Below are 27852 nucleotides of genomic sequence, written 5' to 3'. Positions count from 1 at the left end.
TTTTCCTGCATGTGGATGCGCGCCCCATAGGGATGCATTAGGCCTCATGTCCACGGGGAAAATCAGGCCCGCTACGGATTCTCCATGGAGAATTCGCTGCGGGTCCCTCCTGCCCCACGGACATGAGGGCTGAAAATAAGAATAAACTCACCTGCTGCGGGCTGTGCATGTCTTCCTTTCTTCGCGGCCGGATCTTCTTTCTTGGGCCCGGCGGATGTGCTCGGCACGCGGCTGCGTGCCGCGCGCATGCATCGGGCACATCCGCCGGGCCGAAGAAAGAAGTTCCCGGCCGCGAAGGAAGGAAGACCTGCATCGCCCGGAGCAGGTGAGTTTAATTCAGGTGCGGGTCTTCTGCGGATCCGGACGGCTTCCATAGGCTTCAATAGAAGCACCTAAATGGAGCATGTCCGGATTTTTTCCTGAACGCGGGACCAGCGCCTGCAGGGAAAAATGACATCCGCAGGTATTTAACTACCTGCGGGTGTCCAGTGCATCCTTATGGGGCGCGGATCCACGTGCAGGAAAAACACTGCGGATTTTAAATCTGAATTTGCCCGTGAACATGAGGACTTAGACACCCGCAGGTAGTTAAATACCTGCGGATGTCATTTTTCCCTGCAGACGCAGATCCGCGTGCAGGAAAAAATCCGGACATGCTCCATTTAGGTGCTGGTCTCCCGTGCGGACGGCTTCCGCAGGCTTCTATTGAAGCCTATGGAAGCCGTCCAGGTCCGCGGGAGACCTAAAATCAGAATATACTCACCTGCTGCGGGCCGTGCGTGTCTTTCCTTCTCGGCCGGATCTTCTTTCTTCGCCTCGGCGGATGTGCCCAGTGCATGCACGCAGCCGGCGTGCCAAGCACATCCGCCGGGCCCAAGAAAGAAGATCCGGCCGCGAAGAAGGGAAGACACGCACGGCCCGCAGCAGGTGAGTTTATTCTAATTTCAGCCCTCATGTCCGCGGGGCAGGAGGGACCCGCTGCGGATTCTCCATGGAGAATCCGTAGCGGGCCTGATATTTTTTTTCTTTCCCCCATGGACATGAGGCCTTATGCACTGTAAATAAAACAATTATAAACAAACACAATTTAAGCCCTCATATAGTTCCCATGATTTTTTTTTTTTTAAAGAAATTAGTTTGTGCAAGAATAGGAACTTTAAAAAATTACTTTGCTATATATTATATTTGAGAGCCGTAAGAACAAAGCTCAATAACCCCCCTCCCCAAAGAAGGAAAAAAGTATAACCTATTCAATGCGTTGTATGTATTAAAGCAGTAAATCAAATAAGGGTTAAGCTAATATCCTTGTCCTATTTTGATAATAAATATCCACCCCTTCCGGAGAAGTGATGGAGAAAAACTCAAATCTTCCACTTTTGGGTGTCCCTCATTTCCTCCTTAACTAAAATAGAACTGAATCCTCTAAAGGCCATATGTAAATACTCCCCTCATGTATTCTGGTATTTTCACAACTAGACTGCATCTTAAATGGAACGTTGCAGAATAATTACCATATATGCTCCATTGGGGAAAAATACCTGAACTCCACTCTGACGTTGGAGAGATGGCATAATTGTTGTGAAGCAATAAGCAAGAACAGTCAGCAAGTTATCCTAACGAAGTCATCACTGAAAGTATTGCATAAAGCATATTTTGTCCCAACTTGAATCCATGCCATTTATCCTGAAGTATCTAATCTGTTTCAGAGGTTTTGAGCATGTTGGTTCACAACTTCACATTTGGTGGTCCCGACCAGTAGCATAAAGATTTTGGGGGGAAAAAGTAGCTCGCCTTGGTAGCGGTTGCCTCCCCAGGACTAAACCCCTTTTTTCTGTTGCTAGGTAGTAAACCAACTGGTATGCACAATACTCCTTTTAAACTCTTATAATATGCTGCCCGTATTCCTGTAGCACAGCAGCGGGAAAAAAAATCTTCCTTTTTGATCCACTCCTTCAACGTAGCTATAGGATGCTCTAAGAGAAATCGATAGCCATACGTCTTGATGGGGTGATACATGGTTCTCCTTTGTCAATGTGCCAAACCCACATTACTATATCCAGCTTTAAAACACCATATGTCCATAGCAAGAATAAACCAAATTCCCCAGGGTTCCTCAACTGCCACCTATCTCATTGATCCAGAACCATACCTCACCAACTAACCTCCTCAAAATCCTAAAGATCTAATGATGCATAAGGCTCGCTACAACGTGGCCTTCCAATATGTCTCTCTATATCCTCCTACATGTGGTCTTGAACTCCTGAATGCCACAGGGCGTAAGTATACGTTCGGGCTGCGGGGTACTTAACGCAACAGGGCATACACTTATGTCCTGTGGATAGCGAGAGATCCCGCGCTATCCGGAAGTGGGAGCTGGCTGTCACCTATAGCCGGCCTCCCACTGCAACATCAAGACAGTGACCCCTGCTATTAACCTTTTACACACTGCGATCTACGTGGATCGGGGCATGTAAAGGGTTTACAGAGGGAGAGCAAAGTAATCGCAAAGGGCTGACTGGTTGCCATGGCAACAGGACGCCAAAAACGGGTGTCCTGCTTTGCCATTGCCTATGATCACTATTAGAAGCGATACCGCATTGCAGGACTTCTGTCCTGCAATTCTTTATCATAGCGATCATAGGAGCTATAGTACAAGTTCCCCACGGGGACACATAGTGTAAAAAAAAAAAAAAAGACTCGCCCCGTTCTCCTGTGATAGACTCTGGATGCTACGATATGAATGTTGTAGAAGGATGCCAAGACAGCCATTGTTTCGTCTGTGGCAGTTTACCCACTAGCAGGTCCAACACAGAACCTGTCTTGCATAATTTGTCAACGGTGCCATGGCATGCTAACAGACCACCCATTGAAATCTGCTGCAGTGACTCAGGTACTGCGCTCCCCAGAGCTCTCCTCGCATATTAATCTCAGCCGTATCGATGTCTGTAACTAAGAGAAAATTGATGATTACTTTGGCAGGAATAAAGCTTCGTCACATTTAATACATCGTGCACCACTTCCCATTTTAAAATATTGACTTGGTTCCAAGATGTCTGCTTTCAAAATGGCTGCCGTGTTGGACGCCATCTCACAGATTTGTGCCTCCTCCCCTGCCACTTATGCCACACACTAGATGGTGTTACCAACCATCGTCCTTTATTCAGGTGCCTCCATACCTTTGGACCACCCCGTATTTTAATGATGGCTGCTTCATATGTAATGTGCACAAAAGCATGGTAAGGCTCAATGAGCCAGATCAGCCTTAACACAGGTCAATGCAGACTGCATGTTGGACAACCAATCATTTAATATGGTCATTCGGACCTCAGAAACCTGCATGATCTGCAGCACATCCCATGTTTCCACAGGGTGATGTGCTGCTGACAATGGTTTTTGGTGCCTTGTTAAAGATGCTATCACGTGACAACTATCACGTGGGTTGGGGTAATGATCAGGTGCAAAAGTATCCATGCCTGATCATTGGCCCATGTAAAAAGTCCTAAAGCTGGCTTCACGCAGGGCGACATTGTTGCTGAAATTCTGCACACCTTACAATACAAGCCACATGGAGGGGTTGAAAAAAAGATCACTTCACATGGTTCAGAAACTTTCTGCAGCGCTTTTGAAAAGCTCTGCAGATTATAAATCTGCAGCATGTCTCTTATTCTGCGGAATTCAACCCTTGAATACAGAGGTTTGATTCTGCAGTCGATCCCATTTTTAAAATGTTGCTCAATCTGCACCTTTTAGGTATGGATTTGGCCTATGACATACTAGCATTTATCTGTGTCGGACATTAAGAAAACAGGAGGCACACGGATCAGTACTTAAGGAGGCAGCACGCACTACAGAGTTCCTTTAAGTCTACATTCACACAGGCGAGCGCGATATCTGGCTGAGAAACTCTGCCTGATTATCGGGCTTGTCAATGTGCGTTTTACCCGCGGATGTGAGGTGGTTTTCACACACAGTTATCCAGTAACCAAACAATCACTTTAAGCTGCCATAGCTGTTAACCCCTTAAAGACCGGGGGTTTTGGTTTTGAGGGTTTCGCTGCCCTTTTTTTTTCTTCTTTTTTCTTTATTCTCTTCTGTGACAGCACAGGGTTATTTACTTATTTTTTTCTGTTGACTCCTAAAAAGCGAATTTTTTTTTAACTTCTAGCTTATTTCAGCATAAATGTACTAATTTTTAAAACAAAGTACAAAAATCTGTTTCTCATTTTGTTTCAAACGTTTTGATATATTTGTGCAGTTTTAGATTACAGGGCTGATATGGTGACTGTTTTGGTTGGTGTCAGTGGTGGCTCTTTTTTTTTTAAACTTATAAATAAATAAAAAAATTTAACTTTTTCTCTTTTTTGCTCTCCAATTTCCCACACTAGGTGTGACATCCATAGGAGCCCCAGTTACAGGGGAAAACCTCTACCTCTAGTGACAGTTACTAGCAGAGCTGAACTGGGTCAGCTAGGACTCTGCAGCTCTGCTGTGGCAGGGGACACCCAGCATTCACGTGATCTCTGGGTCAAATAGCAGAAGTAACAATTCTGCTTCCTCTCATCACTACATAACACCCATTCAGTTGGGATTAGAACCCAGAATCAAGCGCCGTATATTTACTGTGCTTGGTCCTTAAGGGGTTAAAATATGACATTACAGATGACCTGTGAAGGCTGGCAGCCAATTTGTAGCTATATACCTGCTAAAGTGACATGGCAATTATGAAATAATGCATCAGTTGGAGAATTACAGCGTAGTAGCATTTTGCAGTTGTTGGCAACTAATAAAGGTTATGTGTTTTCATCTGTTGTGGTGATCAGACACACGGTGTCCTATAGAAAATGTTTTTTTACAATTCTGTTATAGAAACTTACATTTTATTCTTTTCTCCTTGAAGATTTCCCTTGCAGTTAGAAAATGGGCAGGCGATGGAGTGTACAGTGGCCCAATATTTCAAGCAAAAATACAGTTTGCAGCTGAAATATCCTCACTTACCTTGTCTGCAAGTGGGTCAAGAGCAAAAACACACATATTTACCCCTTGAGGTAAGTGCTTCTAAGGCTGGTTCTCGATGCATGTACCTGAAATCCCACCCACAGTGACCAATGGCTGCACGGTTTTGCTGGTAGTAATGCACTTCTATCAGCAGATTGTGCGGTCGTTGGTAGTTGTACAAAGTAGGCTTTTGCCTGCGTAGGGTAACTGCAGCGTAGAAAAACAACCTATTAATATAATGTGCGTTAAATGAGAGGGATTACAATGCTCCACTCTCTATTGAAGTCTGTAAGTCAAGACATTTGTTTCCAGGTAGTCGGCTGACCTTCATTTTGGTTTGCTCTCAGACTGAGAAATGTCTCAAAATAGTAAAGAGCGACACTATATCCAAACACTTGCAGGGTCCTGGTGTAAAAATAAAATGTTACTTTTTAAAGTACAGCTATGTGATTGACTGGAATCATACCTCTTTTTAGCTTGTTTTAAAAAAAAAAATGTGTTTTCCACCTGAGTAAACTGTAAATTTTATCAGGTCTGTAACATTGTGGCTGGTCAACGGTGCATCAAGAAGCTGACTGACAACCAGACCTCCACTATGATCAAAGCAACGGCCAGGTCTGCCCCAGACAGGCAAGAAGAGATCAGCAGGCTGGTGAGTACTTCTATAGCTGCACTAACCAAGTATGGTGTTATCATTGTGTGGGGCTGTATAGTTTGTTTTTTCTTGGAACATTGGAGGGAGAATTGTGCTTACATTGACATTGAAAGGTCTAGAAGAGCACTGAAGACAGTGATATTAATGTGTGCTAGACATGACAGTCACTAACTGAAAAGTATTTGCATCCATGTGTTAAAGGGATATTCTAGAAAGTAAGTTTTCACCCATCCATAGATGAAAGGTGATCACTGGGGGTCCAAACGCTGGGACTCCCACCAACCCTGAGAACGGGGGTCTCTGGTCCCCTTTATCTCTCTACATTGATAGGCAAAAGCAACCATGCATAATGTTGCAGTGAATGGACTGCTGGCTGCACATATGTGGCAACTGCTTCATTCATTTCACAAATGACAGAGTACAAAGCACTTGGCCTTTTCTGTCAGCTCTATTGAAAAGAATTAGGCTGCGGATGCACATGCACAGCCAGCTGCCCATTCACTGCAATGAATTAGGGCAAAGCATCCTTGCATTGAAAAATATGGGAGCCCCACCAATCCTGATACTTGGCATTGGTGGACCTCCCAGCAGTTAGACCCCCATGATCTATCAGATTTCACCCATCCAAGGTACCTGAAAGATGTTTTGTAGAATACTTTCCTTGGTAAAGTGGATAGACCTTTATGTTGAAGTGTTAAAAGCCGTAAAGGTTGGCAAACATAAGGATCTGCACAGTTTTGACCAGGACCAAATGATGGGGTCATTGATGGCTAATTGATGCACGTGGGGAACAAAAAGCTAGCTTGTCTGGTTCAGTACTGCAGAAGAGCTTACCATAGCACAAACTGCTGAAAAGGTTGCTGTAAATAATGGGTGTCAAGATGCTGACTGCAGCTATGCATCAAGCTGCTAGGCAAACTAGTCAGGTTACACTTTCGAAGTCTGTCTACTGCCAACAATGGGCAGAGGAGTGTCAGAACTGGGTTATGGAGCAATGGTAGAAGGTAGCCTGGTCTGCATCAGTTTTTATTTTACGTTATGTGGGTGGCAGGGTAGATTAAGAAAAGCCAACATAAGGTAGTGGTTTTTTTTCTAGCCAAGGTTCTGCTGGGAAACCATGGTTCCTCACATTCATGTGGATGTTCTTTTCCATGTACCACCTACCTAAGCATTACTGCATACCAAGGACCACATAATGACAATAGTATTAATTAATGACACTGGCTTCTTTCAGCAAGATAATGGACCCTGCCATCTTGAAAACCTTGGCAAATTTCTCAAATTCTTTGTGAACACAGTTCAGGGTGATGACTTGGCCTCCAAATTCCTCAGCTCTCAAACCCTTTGATTAGCTGTAGGATGTACTGGAACAAAGTCCAACCTGTGGAGGCCCCATCTCACAAAGTATAAAACTTTAAGTATCGGCAGCTAAGGTTGGGACATCGAAAACCGATATATTGAAATATCGATATATCGCTAATGCTTTGGCGATACTTTTCATCGATATTGTTATGTCCGATATATCGGTAACATCGATAGTTTAAGGCGATAGAATATCAATTTTTGTAAAGAAGAAACGTGTCTTGTGGTCCGGTGACCAGATTTCTGCCCTTTCCTTGTGTTGGTACAGGATGGAGTTTTGCTCGAGGCACTAATGAACTTATAAACAAGTTCTAGAAACTTTTGGAAAGTGTGAGGTGACTGTCACCAGTAAGGTTTGCTCCAGGCAAAACGACTCTCAGAAGAAGTGGGGTCTTAGGCCCCTTCTCCACATGCGTTTGATCATCGCGTTGGACGCAGGCTCTGAACGCTTGCATCTAACGCGATGGTTGTGGGCAATGCTTTCTAAATGAAAGCATTTCCACATGCAGATGGAGGGCTGCGCTGAAAAGGAGACGCGACATGTCGTGCGTTCAGCGTCTAACGCGAACACAGTGCCCACAGAAAGGTAGGAGACCCATCTAACACAATTACAATTGCGTTCGGGGGACTGCGTTCGCGTTACCAGGCCCTGCATGGTTTACAAGTTGCCATGGAGACCGTTGGTCCCTCAGCTGCAACTTAAAAATATGTTGGGCACGCAGCCCCACAAACACACACAGATCATGCTCACATCCTGTCAGGTCCAGCGTCCATCTTCTGGCTTCCTTGTAGCTGTCAGGACTTTGTTTCAGTGTGTTTGTTGGCTCATTAGATAACGATTATTGGGGCCAGTGATAAAAAAAACTTCTTTTTATATCCCCAATTTTATTTATGTTTCATCTGTAATTTTTTATTTCCATTTGTAACTTTAATATATTTTCATGTTATTAATAGTTAGAAGTTAATAATTTCAACCGTTTAAAGTTTTAAAAGAAAACTATAATTTTTTTTGTTGGTGTTTTATTAACCCTAGACCTGTTTTATTTTTGTTCAGCAGTTAAAAAAGTTGATATATCGATAGTTTTCCACCGATATTGTACAATCAATAATTTGTTCAGCGATAGTCGATACTATCGATATTTGTGTCGATGTCCCAACCCTATCGGCAGCTGATATCCTGGTGCCAGAAACCAGTAGACCCCTTCAGAGTCCATGCCTCAATGGCAGCAAGAGGGGTACCTACACAATATTAGGGAGGTGGTTCTATTGTTATAGCTTTATCATTGTGCATCACTCATCAAAACGTTGTGCTTAGATTGTGAACCCACGTACAAACATATCAGTGCCAACATTCAGATGTCTGTTCATAAATGATCTTTATTTCTACAGGTAAAGAGCAATAGCATGGTGGGCGGGCCAGACCCATATCTGAAAGAGTTTGGCATAGTTGTGCACAATGAAATGACGGAGCTCACTGGCAGGGTGCTTCCAGCTCCCATGCTTCAGTATGGCGGCCGGGTAAGTGTTGGCTTTTACTTTACTTTAAAGGGAATGTTTGGTACTTTCACTAATCAGATCGATGCAGCTTTCTTTTTATCTTCTGGCAATTCCTATTTTTCTTGAATTTTATTGTTTCCTGGAGGCAGCCTTATTGGAGAATCTTCCATTCTATATTGTCTGTAGAGTATAGAAAGTCAGTCTGGAAAGTGATTGAAGGAAGGGTCTGTACTGAGCCAAGGGATAAACGGGGTTGATGCATATGGAGTGGTTTCTGTCTATATAATGTTGCTATGAATTTTCTAGCCTTGTAGTAAAACCAATAGCATGGTCATTAAGTCCTCGCCTATTGATATGATTCTGCTCATTATTGGTCACAGAAAAATGTTTGTATATATTGTAGAAATATTTAGGAATTACACAGCTCCAGGAGAGGGGTCTGGCCAAAGTCTTCCATAGAGGGTATAGAGCACTGTATAAATGGTTCTCAATTATATATATATTCCCCATATAAATAACTGTAAGGCCTCAGTCACACGGGCGATTTTTTTTTTTTTTGCGCGCGATTTGCGCATGCGATCTGCGATTTTATGGAACCATTGCTTTGCAATGGTATCGGACACATGGGCGCTTTTTATGTGCTTGTCTGATAAATTATAGGATTGCCGACCCCATTGAGAACATATACTACACAAATCATTCTCCTCTGCCACAGCTGTAACAGAGAAAAATTATGTTTGCCCATTGAATTCAATGGAGCCGGCAATACAGCTGGCTCCATTGAAAGCAATGGGCTGCCAGCGAGTGCGGGATGAATTTTCGGGAAGGTCTTAAAAATATAATCCCTTCCTTGAAAATCATCCAAAAATGTGTAAAAATAAATATATATACTCACCTTGTCCGTGCAGCCGCGCTGAGCCAATCAGAGGCAGTACTTGTCTGTGCAGCTGCGCTGAGCCAATCAGAGGCAGCACTCACCCATTCATGAATTCATGAATGGGTGAGTGAGAGCTGCCTCTGATTGGTGAGGGCTGTGACCAATCAGAGACCCCCGCCTGCTGAATACTACTCAGAGCAGTTCAGGAGAAAGGGGGTGTGTGTGTGTGTGTGTGTGTGTGTGTGTGTGTTTACACTTTTTTGGATGATTTTCAGGGAAGGGCTTATATTTTTAAGCCCTTTCCGAAAATTCATCCTGCACTCGCCGGCAGCCCGTTGCTTTCAATGGAGCCGGCTGTATTGCCAGCTCCATTGAACTCAATGGGCTGGACAGCGCTCCTGTGATCGGGCCCGTTTCAAAGGAAACGCGGCTAGGAGCAGACTTTTCTGGCGATTTTTCGGCCCCGGTCACGCGATTTGCGGATGCGCATCCGTCATGCGTTGCGCAAATCGCGGCAAAAAACGCCTGTCTGACCGAGGCCTAATAGGAAAGGGGGTACAAGCTAAAACTTGATTGGGTCACTTTTTTTTTTGGAAATTGACACACGCTTCCTTTTTTTTTCTTTACATTTTTTCCTAATTTAAAAATGTTGTTTTTGTGTATCCTGTAAAAACATAAACTTGAATAGCTAAACAAGGCAAAACTCCATAGATTTCAACCTTGCATGTGCTTAAAAATGCACCCTTTTTTAGGTATTTTAAGCAGAACCCAATGATCTGCGTGCCTTCAGAAGATGTTTGGTTACTGCAACATTATTTGCAAACTAATACCTACTTTTTTGTTTTCTTCCAGAACAAAACTGTGGCTACACCAAACCAGGGGGTGTGGGACATGAGGGGGAAGCAATTCTATGCTGGCATTGAAATCAAAGTTTGGGCTGTTGCTTGTTTTGCGCCTCAGAAACAATGCAGAGAGGACTTGTTAAAGTGAGTTTCACCTTATCAATTTGTCATGTTAAGGTTAATAAGTGGTACAGAAAACGATACTTGATTTTCTTTTGTTTTTCTTCTGTTTTACATTGCTGGTCTATCTGCCAGAAAAGTGCCTTTCTTTACATTTCCAAAGGCTGGGTTCCTACTAGGCGGATTCCCGTCAGAAATCCCACGGTTTGGCCGCAGCCGAAACCGCGAGATTTCCGACGGGAGAACCACCGCAGAAAGACCCGCGGCAGCTTTGAAGCGGCCCGGCCGCTCGCTCTTCCGCTGCGGCCGGCACTCCCATAGAGGTGAGCGCGGTGGAAAGAAAAAAAAATAAAGCATGCTGCATCTTCTAAAGCCGCGGCTGCGAACTTACCGCAGTGGATTGGCCATCATGTGTGGACGAGATTTCTGAGAAATCTCGTCCATATGGCTGGCTAATCCCGAGATTAGCGGCCGCAGGCGGATTTGCCGCGGCAAAATACCGTGGCAAATCCGCCCTGTGTGAATGCTGCCTAAGATGTTAAACTTTACCTTGTAGTTGCTGATGTACTTGGTTCCTCTCCCTTCTCAGGAACTAGTTCTCGGATGGACAACCAACAAAAGTGCTTTCCCCACTTGTGATTTACATGGAAGAGCAGTGTGCAGTGATTTATATATATATACATATATTATATTTTGTAGTCTGAGGGTATGTCTAGTGTTGATATTTGTTAAAAACATTTTGCAAACTATGGAGAAAGTGTTTTTATCATGAAGTATATATAAGTAGATTGAAAAGTGAAAAGTTCAAGGAAGGTCACACAAGTGTCGGCCATAAGGGAGCCGGAATCTGGGGGTTCTCAGGGACTAGTATTGGAACACTAGGAAAAAGTTCAATCAACAGTGCTCATTACAATGAGATGCTCACTGAAGAGCCGAAGCCTAAAATTCAAACAAATTGCAAACGACTGCTACCTGAAGGTGCTGTGGTGTTGGATGACGATGCGCATCTGCACACTGCCCATACTGTCAACACCCTGCAAAAACATTTTGTTTTGAGGTTTTAAAGCATCCTCCTAGGGCCGCCTGCAGGTGGCCGGGTCGGAGCCGGCTGCGAGAATTCTCGCAGCGGGACCCGACCCGAGCGCCTGCAGAGAGCAGCGCGGAACTCACCCGCTCCGGCTCTTTCATGTGCCCGCTGCTGGGCAGACGGCGCATGTGCAGGCTGGAGCCAGCGGCCAGGGAGTGACGTTTCTGTGCGGGGCTCTGCGAGCCCCACACAGAATTGGAGCATGCCGCTGTTTGTTTTCTGCGCGTGATTTTGCGCAGACAAACCGCGGCCGTCTGCATAGGATTGCGTATTGTAATGCAAACCTATGTAGGCGTCCAGGGGCGGAAATTCTGTGGGGAATCCCGCCGTGGAATTTCCGCCCGTCTGCAGGCGACCTTATAGTCCTGCTCTTGTCCCATCAGACTATCACCTGTTCGCTACCCTGATAGAAGCCTTAAGGGAATGATAGAGGGGAAGGCAGCAGTGCATTCATCACTCACAGCTCAGCCTTAAACACATTTTAATGGGGGAATATGAAAGCTTGACAGATGGACAAAGTATATTGAAAAGTGGGGCGATTATGTCAATGTATTTGTTTTTTCTGAAGGTTGATTAAAATTCTACGGCCTGAGTGTGACTAATTTTTGACTCACCCCCTTGTATCAAATGCACCAATAGTGCATGTATAAAACTCAATAAGAAAGTGTTCTCACTCAACATATACCAAATCAGCTTGAAACATGTATATAGAACAAATAATCCTATCCAAAGCTCCAAATCCAAAATAAGTAATAAACCTATAAAGCTTAAAAATACACTAAGTGCAAGTGCTTAAGCCTCTAGGTTGAATAACGGTATAGAAAAGTCGTAGCAGTACTTAAATTTGTAAGAGGAGTAAAAAACTTGGGATAGCATCCACCTCGATTATCCAGTTAAGATGTGCATCGTTCTGGGGGTGATGCATGGTCTAATCTGTTATTTAAGCCGCCAATGGCCAATACTAAATGCCCAATCAAATATCTAATGATATACAGAATTACCATGCTGGCATGGTAGTGACCTGTCTGCACACAAATATGTAGCCCCGCTGTCATCCTGGTGGCTATTGGGGAAGATGGTGGCCTCCAGTGACTACATCTTTTGACCCCCGCATGACTCATTTTTCATTGTTTAGGGTTGTGTGAGGGCTCGTTCTTGTAGGGTGACTCTTTGGTACAATTTTAGGGTACATCATTTTGATCGCATTTTAGACTGGGTGCCTGGCAATGCAAAAGAAAAAATTGGGTATCGCTGTATCCCAAGGGTCGAATTTATTAAAATATCACATTAATCCAACACAGTGAATGCAGTTATTTTATTTTTATTGTTTCAGCTGTATCCTGCTCACTTATGACAGGCTTAGCATGAAGAACGCAGCTGCCCAGCTCTGTTCTCCATACTCCGCATGGAGTGCTCGGCTGTATAACAGCCGGGCGCTCCGTGCAGTAAACGGCTTGTCTTCTGCGCACTTGGCTGTATAATAGCCCGGAGCTCAGAGCAGGGAACAGCTGGATGCAGAAGGAAAGGGGGGCCTTTTTTCGCTGCGGCAAAACCACTGTCTTGCTGCCGGGAGAGCGCTGCTTCAAAACCCGCGGCATTTTGGTGGATGCTTTTCCATTGCGGCCGGCGCTCCCATAGAGAGCAGCACGTCTGCAATGGAAAAAAAAACAAAACATGCTGCGGCCGAAAATCTACAGAGCAGACTTTGCCGAGACAGTTTGGTTGTCCCATGTTGACGAGATTTTTGACAACTCATCCACATGGCTGGCCAATCCTGGGATTAGTGGCTGGAGGCAGATTTGCAGCAATGGAATTCTGAATGGAATTTCCACGGCAAATCTGCCCCAAATCCGCCCCGTGTGAATGCAGTCTTAAAGCGAGGTCTGACAACTGCCCATATTCTCAACCTGTTATGGAGTAGGTCACATTTAAAAAGGTGGAAATCTACTGATTGCTAAGTAGGGTTGAAAACCTGAATAAAAGTTCATTTTAGAACTCCTGGGGTCAGTGAAAGGTAGCGCTCTGCCTTGGGGGGCATTCACACTTGAGTTAGGCTGTTTGCAGAGCTATTTGTTTAGTTAAAGGGGTTGTCTCATGAAATCAAGTGGGGTTATACACTTCTGTATGGCCATATTAATGCACTTTGTAATGTACATCGTGCATTAATTATGAGCCATACAGAAGTTATTCACTTACCTGCTCCGTTGCTAGCGTCCCCGTCGCCATGGATCCGTCTTCTGGCGATTTTAGACGCGCTTGCGCTGTGCGGTCTTCTCCGTGGTGAATGGGGCCGCTCGTGCCGGAGAGCTGGTCCTCGTAGCTCCGCCCCATCACGTGTGCCGATTCCAGCCAATCAGGAGGCAATGGACCGCACAGAGCCCACGGTGCACCATGGGAGAAGACCCGCGGTGCATCGTGGGTGAAGATCCCGGCGGCCATCTTGGTAAGGTAAGTAAGAAGTCGCCGCAGAGCGGGGATTCGGGTAAGTACTAAACGTTTTTTGTTTTGTTTTTTAACCCATCCCTTGTGTTTGTCTCGCGCTGAACGGGGGGGGCCTATTGAAAAAAAAAAAAACCATTTCGGCGTGAGACAACCCCTTTAAAGAAAAATGGGACCTTTTTTATACACATTTGAAATCAAAAGTGAAACCAATATGATTTTCCTCCCCCTATTAATTGTTTCTCTGCTCCAAAAATGGAACGGAGAGAAGGCATTATAACGGACTGCTGTAACTGAAGTGTGAATGCAGCCTTATGGCCGTATTACATGGGACAACAGTCAGGTAAACGACTGCGTGAGTGCTGACGTTGCGGCTAAGGTCGTCAGCGCTCATGCATAGTGTTTACATTGACAGACCTCACTGCTGGATTGTAGGCTTCTCTCTCAGCACTCCACCTTTTATGTGAAGCGGGGAGTGTTTTCACAGAGCAAGGCTGCGATCCAGTGATGTGGTGTGTAGTATTTTTAATGCTGACTGAGTCAGTAATGTAAAAACCTGTGAGCGATTTGTGCATTTACACTGTGCGAATATCGTTCAAATTTGTTTGTTTGAAATAATTTTGAGATTCCGTGTAAATGGCCTATATCAGACACAGCACCAGGAACTAAAACACTTCATTCTGCGCCTGACTACAGATGGGTCTTTAAGTTCTGCATTTTGCACCTAGCACTTGCACTAACACGTGAAAACTTAACATTTTGCTCTTTATAATGGTGTGAAGATCTAAGCTCCAACTCATTCATGTAGCACTAATCGTTCTTACTAAAGTCCTTACTAATATCCTTGGAGGGATTGTATAGGACTAGAAAAAATGTCTGCTTTATTTCAGAAGCGGCAGCGCATCAGCCTGCAGGTTGTCTTGTGCTGCGTATTGGCTCACTTTGAAGTCAGTGGGACTAAAGTGGAATTCCACAACCTGTTGACTGATGTGGCACTGTTCTTGGCCACAAGCAGCCTCGCTGACTACCATAACATATATTGAGAAACGAATCTATAGAGTTTTGAACTTAATGACAAGGTGGCCATCAACTCTGTCTTGTGGAGATTTGCCACGTGCCATGGAACCAGCGACAGTTTGACAAGCAGCCAACTGAATCGTACATGTCCTATAGCTACAGGACTTCAACTTTATAATTGACACTCACTTTTATAAATCACCTTGTTAAATGATTGTGTCTTAACATAAAATCTCTTATGTATTTCTGAACAGGAGCTTTACAGACCAGCTAAGAAAGATCTCAAAAGATGCTGGGATGCCCATCCAGGGCCAGCCATGCTTCTGCAAATATGCGCAGGGCGCCGACAGCGTGGAGCCAATGTTCAAACATTTAAAGCTTACCTATGTTGGTCTCCAGCTAATTGTGGTTATACTTCCTGGGAAGACTCCAGTATATGGTAAGAAGTTTGTCTTTATGGAACTGACCAAATAGTGGATCTCATTAACATAAAGCCATCATTGCTATGAAAAGTGATCCTGGCATATTGGAATTTTATCCTTCTTATTATGAGCAGTCTTTTCTCCAAGTGCTGTGCCCTTAAACGTACATTTTATTTTCCTTTGGCCAGTGATCCACAATCTGGCACCCATCAGTTCTCATTAATGCGTGCTTAAAAGGGGTCATCCCATGACCGTGTGGAGGTCACCTTTTTCTTCATTCCAAAAAGGGACTGACAGTGTTGAACTTTTTCTAGTTACAGCAGGCTTTTTTGCCATGTAGAAACCGAAGCCCATAAACTTGGCTTGCATATAATACCAGTATCAAAGCTCTAAGGGGATAACAGACTTTAGGAGAGGATATTTCACATGTTTTGTGAAGGGTTGAGGTGAGTGGGGGCTTCTCATCTACTCACCCTCTGCACCTTAATGAGCCGCTCTCAGTTGTGACAGTATGTTTATTGGTATCTGGATCAAATAAGTTTTTGGCTTATTCAGTTTGGTAAATTTTAAGATGTGTGCATGCTGCTGTAGGCTTAGAATTGTGCCAAATTTTACTTTGCTCCCCACAGGATAAGGGGTTGAGTAAGTGATCAGTGGGGGGCTGATCCTGATCACTGGGACCCCCTCAAATAATGAGGGTTTTGCATCCTCCCATTTGAACTGAGCTGCTACTGTCTATGGGAGTATTGGACACAGTCAAGTGCTCTGTTCAGCCATCTCTGGCATTCCCATAGAGATCTCCTATTCTGAGGCTAGAGAAGAAGTGCAAGACTTGGCACAGTCCTCAAGTGATATGTATGAGCATGTTTAGGTTTCTGCTTGGGTCAGAATTTTAGCCACAATACCAGAACTCTGTAACTTTTTGCGTTGATTAGAGCTTCAATCCCTTAACATGGAAATGAGAGGACTTGCTGGATCTATTTCTGTGCTGTGGATTTGGTGCTTTGTATCAGGAAAAATAAAGCACTGTAAAATTATTTGGAACAGAATTTTGTCTCTACATCTTAACCAATGATAAAAGGTTGAGATTTATTTAACAAGTCAGGTCCTCCAACACTAAACTGCCCGAGCTGGGGGCAGCAGGGTATAGTGGCACACTGTTTTCAGCCGCCCACTACTTATACCAATTTATTTAGTTGCTTTGCAAATTTTGCAGGGCTGTACTGGAGAAGTCCAATAAAGCTCATGTATATTCATGTGTAGACTTTCCCTCCAGATGTTGATTGACAGATCACCATGCACAAACAGACCTGTCAATCGGCATTTGAAGGAAGCAGAAATGTGGGGAACCTCCATGTAGGAATATACAGTATATGAGCTTCATTGGACTCATTTCCAGTCCGGCCCTGTAAAGTTTCAAAGGTTTGCAAAACCACTGAGCCGACTGGGATAAGTGAGACCACTGAAATCTGCTCGTCTGTCATTATACCCTGCATTCCCATAGCTTCGGAGGCCTAAAGGGTTCCTTTTTAAAAGGATGCAGACTCCTATAGTGCCATAAACTAGGTGGTTGTGCTGTTAGGGCTCCTTTCCACTGGCGAGGTAATCGCACGTTTTCAGTGTAATTGTAAAAGTGCGAGAGTGCGAGCTCTCGCAAGAAAGTCCCACACGTGTTGTTCTATGACAACCTTTCCATTAGCGATGTTTAAGGGCAAGCTGCGATGCGAGGATTAAAAATCGCAGCAGGAGGATTGTTTCAGCGGTTTCCATTTTTCTGTCGCCCATAGAGAGCAGTGGCAAAACAGAGCAATTTTGCAGCGTTGCGATGCGATTTTAATAGAGATGAGCGAACGTACTCGGTAAGGCCGATTTCGCAATCGAGCACCGCGATTTTCGAGTACTTCACTACTCGGGTGAAAAGATGCGGGGGGTTGCAGAGGGGAGTGGGGGGGAGAGAGAGGGCTCCCCCCTGTTCCCCGCTGCTACCCCCCACTCCACCATGCCACGCCCCCCGAATCTTTTCACCCGAGTAGTGAAGTACTCGAAAATCGCGGTGCTCGATTGCGAAATCGGCCTTACCGAGTACGTTCGCTCATCTCTAGATTTTAACATTGCGATTTTCTCGCAGCGATATCGTTATTGCCAGTGGAAAGGAGCCCTTAGGGGAAGTGACTGGTAGCTGGTGTAATTTATTTTTTACTAACCTACTCCCAGTTTCCCCTGAAGATCACCCAGAAATGTCTGATTGCAGTGCGTTCACTCTCAGACTTGTATGGGAGAGCGCGCACATGCCAATCTGAAGAGTCAGATTGCCATGCGGCACATGATCCTCAGTGGCTTACAGTGCGGGAAGCAGGGGAGTATAGTGAATACAACTGGCTCCCTGTCACTTCCGCTAGCACCACCATAACTTAGTTTATGGTGCTGTAGGGAGGTGACAGATTCCTTTTAAGCAAGATGAATTTGTGTTTCAGTGGAATAATTAAAGGGGAATGTTGACCTGTAGCAGAAATGTTGTGGGAAACTTATAGCAATTATTACTGGAAACTATACAGTAGCAGTAGTGCGGCTGCCAAGAAATCTCATCCGCCCCTCGTGGAAAAAATCCACAGCATAAAGTGACCTGCGATATGAATTTTAACTTGACATATTTTTTTTTCAGGTTAGATTTGACCACTTTAAGGCCTCATATCCACGGGGAAAAGCAGGCCCGTTCGGATTTCTGCTGCGGATGCACTAAAATTATTTTTTTCATGCAGGAGATCAATTGAGATACGAGCTCTGTGATCTCCCGGACGCGTGATCTGCACTAAAATGGAGCATGTCGCGTTTTTTTTTTCACGCGCGTGTAATCCGCAGATCACTTAAAGTACCATCCGCGGCTATTTAATGAACTGCGGATGGTCAATGCTTTCCTATGGGATGCGGATTTGCGGGTTTTTTTTCACGTGCGGATAATCCCGTGGACATGGGGCCTAAGGTCGTCCTCACACAGGAGTTCGACAAAGCTCTCTGCTGCCAACAGCGGAGTTCAGCATACCTCATTGTGGATGAGGTGCGCTAAATGTCAAAAATAGAACAGACTCCTTTGAAAATCATGGCGCTGGAAGGCGCTGCGATCAAGCGGCTGTCTGTGAGGCTCCATTAAAAACTAAGGGAACATTATACCGCGATTAGCGCGGTGCTGAAAACGCAGCAGTAGTGACGTAAAAGAGCGCCTGTGTGAGGGAGGCCTTAGATTTCTGCGTACTCTGAATACTAACTGTGAGGCCATGTGCATTATTTAGTATCTATATTGATATCTGCTGGTTATTGGTATATTATACATATATATTACTTTCTTTCATCTCAGCTGAGGTAAAGCGAGTTGGGGATACACTCCTTGGCATGGCAACGCAATGTGTGCAGGTTAAAAATGTAGTGAAGACCTCTCCACAGACGCTGTCCAATCTATGCCTGAAGATCAATGCTAAACTTGGAGGCATAAACAATGTTCTGGTCCCACATCAAAGGTAATACAATGCTTTCCCGAAAGTTTTTAAAGGGGTTGTACCAAGCTATGATTTGCGGGGGTTCAACTGCTGGGGGACATTTGGTGTTGGCGGGGTTGGCCTTCCACTGATCATAAAGTTATCCCCCATCCTGCGGATAAAGAATAATACTGTATTTTGGCACAATCCCTTAGGGAGGGAACTATCTCTTGTTTTACATGACTTTTTTTTTTTTTTGTAAATGACAATTGTAACCACCTTTCTTCCTAGAATACTAGAAACTATGGCTTCTTTAGATCTCACTTGTAAAGTAACGACTGTTTTACAACATTTTAAGTTCTTGTTCACACGTCAAATTCTACCGCAGGTTTGATATGAAATCCACATCCAAAATTATAGCATTCATTTGAATAGAAATCCATGCCTTAGACTATCTCATGCATATCACTTAGCGCAATTCACATTGGGAACTCCAGGCGGGGCTTGGCTCAATTGAAAGGGGCAGATTAGCATGTGTAGATCCATGGCAGAAAGCCACGACTCTTGGGATAGCGGGCAAATCTGTCTTGGATTATGTGCACACATTCATAATTTGCAGTGGAAAATCCAAGAATGATCACAACTGCAGAACTCCAATACACTTTGTTAAATTAGAAAAATACTAAATTTTAATGCATACTAGCCACACTAGTAAATGCAAGGTTATTAGTGTATGGTTTGATCAAAGTATATTGGCCCATCCACCAACATCCAGGTGACCATGCTTTCTGATGGGTCATTACACGAATACCAGGCATATGGTTTGATTATAACCTGGTAAAGATGGATCCCTACCTCTTTAGCATACACCATTTAGTAGGATTTCAGTCCCTTGTGACCCAGTCTTAGCCTTGCATCTAATCTTGCGTACTACACTTTATTTTTTATGTGAAGTAATTTTAACTTCATTTTTATTTGTCTTTTAAATAAAAGTCTATAAAAGCTATTTTATTTTCAGGCCCTCTGTGTTCCAGCAGCCAGTTATATTCCTGGGTGCTGATGTGACTCACCCTCCTGCTGGTGATGGCAAGAAACCTTCTATTGCAGCTGTAGTGGGTAGCATGGACGGTCATCCTAGCCGTTATTGTGCTACAGTGCGTGTGCAGACCTCCCGACAGGAGACATCCCAAGAGCTTTTATATAGTCAGGAAGTCATTCAAGACCTTAGCAACATGGTGCGGGAGCTTCTCATCCAGTTCTATAAGTCAACTCGATTCAAGCCCACACGCATTATCTATTACCGTGGTGGTGTGTCCGAAGGTCAGATGAAACAGGTGCGTCTAGCTTTCTTCTAATTTTCTCTTTAAGGCAGAGGAGGTACAGCTTGACTGGTTGGTTGAATGGGGCCAAATAAATGTCCACCATGCCACTTGTTTTACTGGCAAAATCATGCTGCCATACATTGCCTTGGGTAGGAATGGTTTGACTGCATACAGCCAGTTGGACTGTGTCCTCAGCCTAAAGGCCCATTTACATGGAACAATCGCTCAAAATTCGCTCAGACGACATTTTGAGTGATCATCTTTGCTTAACTCTAAGTAGCTAATTAGCTACTTAAGAGTTAATGCAGGTGGAGCTGGATATCGCCACGATACCTCCGAGAACAAAGCAGCTGTTTTGTATATACAAACGGCTGCATTGTTCTCAGCGGGACAGCAGCTGAAGGCTCCGAGAACTGCAAGCAGGATACCAGCTGAAAGAATACTATCAGTGCCACCCGCTGAGAAAATCGGTGTGCAGCGCTGATAAGAGTAATCAGTGATTTCTAGCTTGCTAGAAATCACCGATGAACGAATAGTGCACGATGACTGTACGTTTAGATGCAACGGTTATCGCTCAAAAGATGGCTTTTGAGCAAAAATCATTGTCGAAATGGGACTTAAGGGCACATATACACATTGCAGATCTGCTTGTAGCCAGCTTCTGGACTTGGCATTGCTTCATTTGACATATCTGGGTACTGACTGCAATGAGCAGAGATCTGTCTATAGTGGGGATCTCCTGAAATATATGCGTGTTTTTTTCCCCCCACAATGTGTTTTTAAACCTCAACTAGTAGTACTTTACGTTTTCTAAAGAAATCAAGGCTCAGTTCATATGTAAACAGTGTTCCTTCGCAGATCTGGCAAAAAATGCATGCAGCGCTTTTTTGCCAATACAATGCCGGACAGCTGTGTGCAAACCAAACCGACCCATTATACTCCATAGGGTCCATTTGGTACAGTTTGGTTCTATCCAAAGACTGATCCATTCATGGAGCGGATTCCCCTTCCTGCTCCACAAACGCTGCAAGAAAACAGAACCTCCAACGCAGACGTGAAAGCCGCCCTGTTTGCCTTTACCTGTGGTGTGTTAAAACTGTGTATAGATTTTGTGTGTGTATAATACGTAATATAACATTTTGCTGCTAGGCATGACTTTGGGCTCCTTCACGCTGGCGTTTTTAGTTAGTCTTGCTGGTCTGTTGTCGCAACCGCAAAACAGAAAGAGAAAACGTTTCCATTTTCAATGGAAGGTCTTCACTTTGTCTATTTATGTATTTTCCATTTTTTTTACACTTGATCAAAAGCGCAGTCTCAGTGACTGAATACAGACGCTCTTTTTTAAATTGCCTTTTACTGAATGGGAGGCAGTGGTTGGCATTGATACCTCGCAACGCTGGGGTCTTTGGTTCAAACCTCATCAGCTCAAAAAAAAACAAACAAACCTCCATACAGCCATCATCCTTGATCAGATTTGAACCTACAACTCCAGCAGTGCTAATGACTGAGCCACCATGCTTGCCCTTTCGTTGCCCAAGAAATAGAAGGGGAAGAAGAACGAGCATAAGCCAGTGGAGGCATCGCCCTTGGTCAGAGCTGAAGCTACAAGGCCAATACTGCAAGGCAGCAGAGCTAATAACGGAGATTGAGAACATGCAACCTGCATGCAGATGTCCATAGTCAGACATAAACCTGGAACTCCCGTACTAGAAGGCCACAGAGCCAGCCACTGAGCCATCAAGCTGCTTCTTCCTTCTCTGAAGGAGAAAAACTTCTCCTGCCCTGCTCCTCCAAAGGAGGAATAAGGAGAAAGAAAGAAGAAAAGCATGGTGGCTCAGTTCATTAGCAGTGCTGGAGTTATAGATTCAGATCTGATCAAGGGTGATGGCTGTATAGAGTTTTTCAAAGTTGATGTTGCCCCTGATGAGCGGTGAACCTAAGACCCCAGCATTGTAAGGCAACAGTGTTAACCACTGAGCCACATTGATTGAACAGCTGACACCACCACTGAAAAACTGCAGTAAGCGGAATGCTTAAAGATTCTTTCCATTTCACTTCCACTTTATTTCCGTTTTTAATAAAACTGGATCAGTCAAAAAAAAAACTAAACGCTAGTGTGAAAGTAGCCTCATCTTTTCTGTACGCTTTCAGAAATCTACCTACTGAGGGATTGTGGGTTATGCTATGCCATGTAGAAACGTGGTGAGCTGTTCCTCCATCTGCTGTTATCAGACTCCAGCTTTATTATAGAGCCATTACCCTAAATTGTAATTCTGTTAATCTTAATGAGATGATTTATGAAGTGACCTCTACCAAACAGGAAGGGTCAGCCTATTAAAAGATTGTGCCCAGAGTGAAAACGACAGGACTTTCATGTCTGTGTTTGTGTATTTTTTTTTAATATATTTTTATGCTATGCATGCATATTTAAACAAAAACTAACAAAACTGTGTTACTTTCATGTAGGTTGCATGGCCAGAGCTCATGGCTATTCGGAAAGCCTGCATAAGTCTGGAAGAGGATTACAGACCTGGAATTACATACATTGTTGTTCAAAAGCGTCATCATACCCGGCTCTTTTGTGCTGATAAGACGGAAAGGGTATGTATGTTCGGAGATGAGTCTCTAGTAGTTCTCATTAGCTGTATGGTTCTACTATGAGCCACAAGCTAGTCTTGCATTACAAAGGATGTTTTACTATATTGCTATCCAAATATCCACAAACCTAGAAATGGTATATTGGCAGTGATGGGGCATAAGAAAGGAAATGTAGTTTTAGGGGCACTGGCGTTCTTGGCATGTCACGTCGACGTGTTTTAACAGTGAAATAGTGTACTGAAACATTTCACCTCTTAATTGTACATCACATGAGCTGCTTCTAAGTGTCCGCACTTCACTATTCAATTGGTTCATGTGTATTTATACTTTATCATCTGGTAGAACTAAATGAAGACTATTGTACACCAAGTTTATCCATTTTTTTTCCTCTACTTTTCTTTAGGTGGGAAAAAGTGGAAACGTGCCAGCAGGGACTACAGTAGACAGCACCATTACACATCCGTCAGAATTTGACTTCTATCTCTGTAGCCATGCTGGTATTCAGGTATGTCTCGTGCTACGTATGCCTTTTGACTACTAAAATAACAGATGCTGGTTCTATAATTCAAATTCTTGGTGTCTCCAGGGAACAAGTCGCCCGTCTCATTACCAAGTTCTTTGGGATGATAACTGCTTCACAGCTGATGAGTTGCAACTCTTAACTTACCAACTTTGTCACACCTATGTACGATGTACTCGCTCAGTCTCTATCCCTGCTCCAGCATACTACGCTCGCTTGGTGGCTTTCAGAGCAAGATACCATCTTGTGGACAAAGACCACGATAGGTGAGAAACTGCTCTTCAGATACTGTTGCCATGTTTTGTGCTTTTAATATCTCTTGTGTTGGAAGATGGCACTTTAGAGGCACAGTGTGGACCGACACATTGTTGAGATCGGGTAACAGGATTATAATGGGGTAACAGAATCTGCTTATATTCTGATGCCTATAATTTTAATGGGATGTAACTGGTCATACTGAACATGGTGCTGGATCCGCAGGAGGAGTCCTATGGGGTTGTCATATTTGACTAACTACATATGTATGGACAAAGTAGGACCACCCAATGGACTCCTAAGCATGAATGAATGTAAAACAAAGTGAATGAAATTTAAGCTATACTGAATATTTTCCGACAAGAACATGTCAATCTGCTCAGCTCCTCCTATTCAATATCACACCTCATGTACAATATGACAGGTACTCGTTAGTAAAATGTGCCTACATCTCAGTCAGTGGAATGAGTAGGGTTCTGCAGCGATGGCATTTGGTTTTAATTCCATGTACTGTTTTCTTCTCAGTGCCGAGGGAAGCCATGTGTCTGGACAGAGCAATGGTCGAGATCCTCAAGCTCTGGCCAAAGCCGTTCAGATTCATCATGACACCCAGCATACAATGTACTTCGCCTGACAGAGCAGCAAGATACGGCATCAAACTCCCTTCTCCTCAGAGCCCTAAACATATGGTTGAAACAGTCTCCTGTTATTGTCAGGGATAGCACTCTTGGCTTCCTACCAGCACACTTTGGACTTTTTGCACTGAATTTCTTCACAGTCTGATCCGAATTGGGGAAAGTTGTGGAATAGTCTGTTTTAAATGTTTATTTAAGTATATCAAAAACTTAAACTGTCTTCTGATGCGTTGGACTGAATCTTTACCTCAAACTTGCAAGATATTGAAGATTTTGCTCCAAACTTTTTTTTTTTTTTCCATTTGACAGTCAGCATTTCTCCATCCTTGGTTATAACAAACATTGACATACTTTGTCTTTAACTACATGCTGCTTTGTGAGTATATACATATATGTGGTAAAGTATAATTGTGTGGGGCCATAAACTTGCTAAATGAGGTTTAGTCTTTACTGTAAAATACCTTTTTAATTTTTTTACAGGTATTGCAGTCTGTCAGGTTCTTTTACCATTGCAGATTTGTACTTTTTAGAGCGTATGAGCTGCAAAACTATTGCACTATATTGCAAATGAATTCATTTTTCTGTATTAAATGAATGTGTACTATAAATAAGATTTTAATATAAGGGCCATGTGGCACACACTGCCATAGGTTTTTAAAAATGCAGATTGCCATTACTTTTTTTTCTCCTCCTCCCTCTGCTGCCCTCCCCAGGAGACCTCCTCTTCCCATCCAAACGAAATGTAAGTATTTTGCCAGCACATGAAAACGCCCGTGTTATGCTGCTGTGATTTGATAAGCATTTTTACTCTTGTAGGAAGGAGTGGGGTTCGGAATACCTTCTGGCAATAATTCTCTCTAGCCTCACACACCATTTCTATGTGTTCTCGTTGTCTGTGTAGCATCCTACTTTCTGTCTTAAAATGACTGGTGCAGCCGAGGGGTTTTCTCTTACGTCTTAGACATTGGTGGGCAGCTTATAAATCTGATTGAGGCACTAGGTGCTTACTGACCTTTCCAGCCAACGGGGCAGGCCCTGCATTTGGCGCATCAACTCCCCATTATTTCAATGCCTAACGTAGCAGCCACGAGTCAGTAGAAACCTCACAATTTTATACCAGCATTTTCTAAAAGTGACGTGCCTCTGAACTCAAACCAAACCATATTGCTGAATAGGTTTTTTTTCGTTTTTTTTTTCTCACCCCGAACCTTTCCGTGTTTAATGACCTGTGACAGGGCCCTCTAACGTAATATGCATTTTTTTCGTTGACCCCCAAACTGCTGCATTGCTCCTTTTTGTTTCAGAAAGGTGTCCGGTAAATCTATATACTGTGCTGTCTTGTTCTGTAATGTGATAATGCCAGCCAGCTATTCAGTGTATTATTCTTGTAAATACCTCAGATCAGTTATTGCTATGGTTTGCTTTGTCCCTTCACCTCACTTTTGATTTGCAGCATGGCTATAGCTTTGACCAGCACTTTTTTTTTTTTCTTTTCCCCAGCTTTTTTTTTTTCTTTTTCCTCACACGCAAACAAAATATACCTCACTGGGATAGTGGAAGTTACATATGTCTTTTGGTGGGGGGTGGGAGTGTTAATGCTGCTTTTTGAGCTTTGCTGCTTGTTAACCCCTTTCATGCCAGGTGGTGGTTCCAGCAGTCTTCAGTTTGTAACCAATTCTAATGCGGTAGGTAATCGTGCAGTAAAACTGAGGTCTTATCAATTGCCGATTGCCTTTCAGCATTTACTGCAAAATACTGTACCTATTGCCTGGTATTGAAGGGGGATGTAAACTGCTCCTTGATGGCTGAGGTTACAGTGTTCATATCTACCGCTTTCTTTTTTTTCACCTGTGCATAAGACAAACCTAACCTGTGCCATTAGTCTTGCAGATGTCACTGCACTATCCAGCTCGCCTGCTTGTGACTGGGGAGGAAGGGTCAATTGCACGTTTCTGTACATATATTTAAAACTGAGCCAGGGTGCATTGAGAAGATAACATTCAGATCTGTGCAGTCAGGTGAAAGTAGGATTACTTACTGCTTATAAGATGAACTTGGTCCTTTTTTTTTTTGCTTTTTTTTTTTTTTTCCTAAATATTAAATCTCTTGATGTATGTAGGAAATTGATGGGAGGGGGGGTGGGAACACCATGTAGGTATGTGTTTGTACGTTTCTAAAACCTTTTTCAGATTGTGTTGCAGCAATACTATAGTGAAGTGTATTGGACTTTTATAGTACCTTAACTTGAGTGCAGGATGGAAGACGTTGGGCTATTGTGTATGTGCGGGAAATCGGAGAGCGTGTCTGAATCATAATTTTGTAAAACTTGGATTGAATTGTCCAGCTTAAAGTTTCAGCCAGAGGATGAACTGTGAAAGCATGGAATTAAGCGGGAAGAGGCTGAGGTTTCGGTCAGAAAGATATAAACTGCTGTCTGCAAACTGCCATACACATCGTTGGTGTTGGAACCAGTAGGAGTGCCCATTAATATAGTGGTCATTGGGTGAGGAGCTCTACCTTTCCCCAGCTAGAATACCAGCAATGTTAGGACAATTTGTAATTCTTCTGTTTTCTACTTTACACTTGGATAAGTTCCCAACTATACAAGAATCATTGGCTTGACATTAATAATGTAATTGTATGTAGCAGCCTCATGTGTGTCTGCAGGTAGTGAGGAGAATGCAGAGTATGAACCATATGAATTTTCTTGGTTTTGATGTAGCATACAAGTCTAAATAGGTGTAAGAGTTGACAAAATTGTGCTAATGACAATCTTACAAATGGAACATGTGACATTATCACAAGCAAATAGTTTGTCAGTGTCTGACTTCAATGTAATTTTCCTGAATAGCGGTGGTCTTAGAACGTTTCCTTGTGATTATATGGTACCTCAATTTGGCTTTTGAATAATTTTCATAAAGGCATGACTACTAAAGGCATAGATAAACTTGTAGGTTGCTTTCTCTTCCCTATGAGAAGATGGGTAACATCCATATTAATACACCTGTTCTTGAAGCTGGGTGGAAGTGATGTAAGGCAATATAGGCTTAAAAGAAAAACGCCTGCTTTCCTTGAGGGCATTTAAAAATTGTTTTTTCTTTCTTGGGCTAATTTTATGATATGTGAATTTTGACAAGTTATCACTTTTTTATTCTCCTAATGTATAAGTAAAACTTTACCATGTTAATTTCTATAGTGTTTCTATGTCTACAAAGGGGATTCCTTGTACAGGAGTTTGCATTTGTTTGGATTTTGATGTAAATTTTTGTTTCTATATTGTTGCTAGACTTGTAATGTTCAAATTGTGTTTTATGAAATTCTGAATGGATGTCTATAGCAATACGAGGTAAAAATACACTTTTAAATTTTCCCTTTTTTTTTTTCCTTTTTTTTCTTCCCTATGCTATTTAAGGGCAACCTACCAGCCCATGTTGCTAGATTAAGATGCTGGCTGTATTGTTTTTTTTTTACCTTGCAGGGAAATTTGTTTTTAATGTGTAATTAAATGAAATATATGGCAAGTTGCCAAATACTGGTGTATTGTGTTTCCTATCTGATCCCAATGCATTATATAAGGACAGTCTGTCACTTATCTCCAACTGCATTTGTAGCGCTTTCAGAATCATTGGGGAATATTCATTAGTTTTATGCTGGCCCTGCCACTTTTTAAAAAACTGGGCGAGGCCTAGGAGTGCCCGTGTGTCACGTTTAATGTTAACCAGAAATTGCCATACATTAT

General features: G+C 43.2%; 1 protein-coding gene across 3 annotated transcripts in view; it reads left to right on the top strand.

Moving 5' to 3' along the window:
• The window catches only part of LOC136574071 (protein argonaute-4), a 49677-nt gene extending 22030 nt beyond the window's left edge, over nucleotides 1-27647 (top strand). For all 3 annotated transcript variants that reach the window (XM_066574990.1, XM_066574989.1, XM_066574988.1), the window contains 11 exons: nucleotides 4898-5045; nucleotides 5528-5647; nucleotides 8402-8530; nucleotides 10239-10372; nucleotides 15146-15330; nucleotides 18666-18825; nucleotides 19802-20117; nucleotides 22572-22706; nucleotides 23107-23208; nucleotides 23290-23489; nucleotides 24004-27647. In XM_066574990.1, coding sequence (XP_066431087.1) covers nucleotides 4898-5045; nucleotides 5528-5647; nucleotides 8402-8530; nucleotides 10239-10372; nucleotides 15146-15330; nucleotides 18666-18825; nucleotides 19802-20117; nucleotides 22572-22706; nucleotides 23107-23208; nucleotides 23290-23489; nucleotides 24004-24112 — 1738 coding nt within the window. In that variant the 3' untranslated portion in view covers nucleotides 24113-27647. The remainder of the gene's footprint in view (nucleotides 1-4897; nucleotides 5046-5527; nucleotides 5648-8401; nucleotides 8531-10238; nucleotides 10373-15145; nucleotides 15331-18665; nucleotides 18826-19801; nucleotides 20118-22571; nucleotides 22707-23106; nucleotides 23209-23289; nucleotides 23490-24003) is intronic.
• Nucleotides 27648-27852: the final 205 nt, after the last annotated feature.

Source organism: Eleutherodactylus coqui, chromosome 1 (genome assembly GCF_035609145.1).
Source record: "Eleutherodactylus coqui strain aEleCoq1 chromosome 1, aEleCoq1.hap1, whole genome shotgun sequence".
In the NCBI taxonomy this organism is placed as follows: Eukaryota; Metazoa; Chordata; class Amphibia; order Anura; family Eleutherodactylidae; genus Eleutherodactylus; species Eleutherodactylus coqui.
Note: the sequence above shows the minus strand (reverse complement) of the source record. Positions and strands in the feature narration are given on the sequence as shown.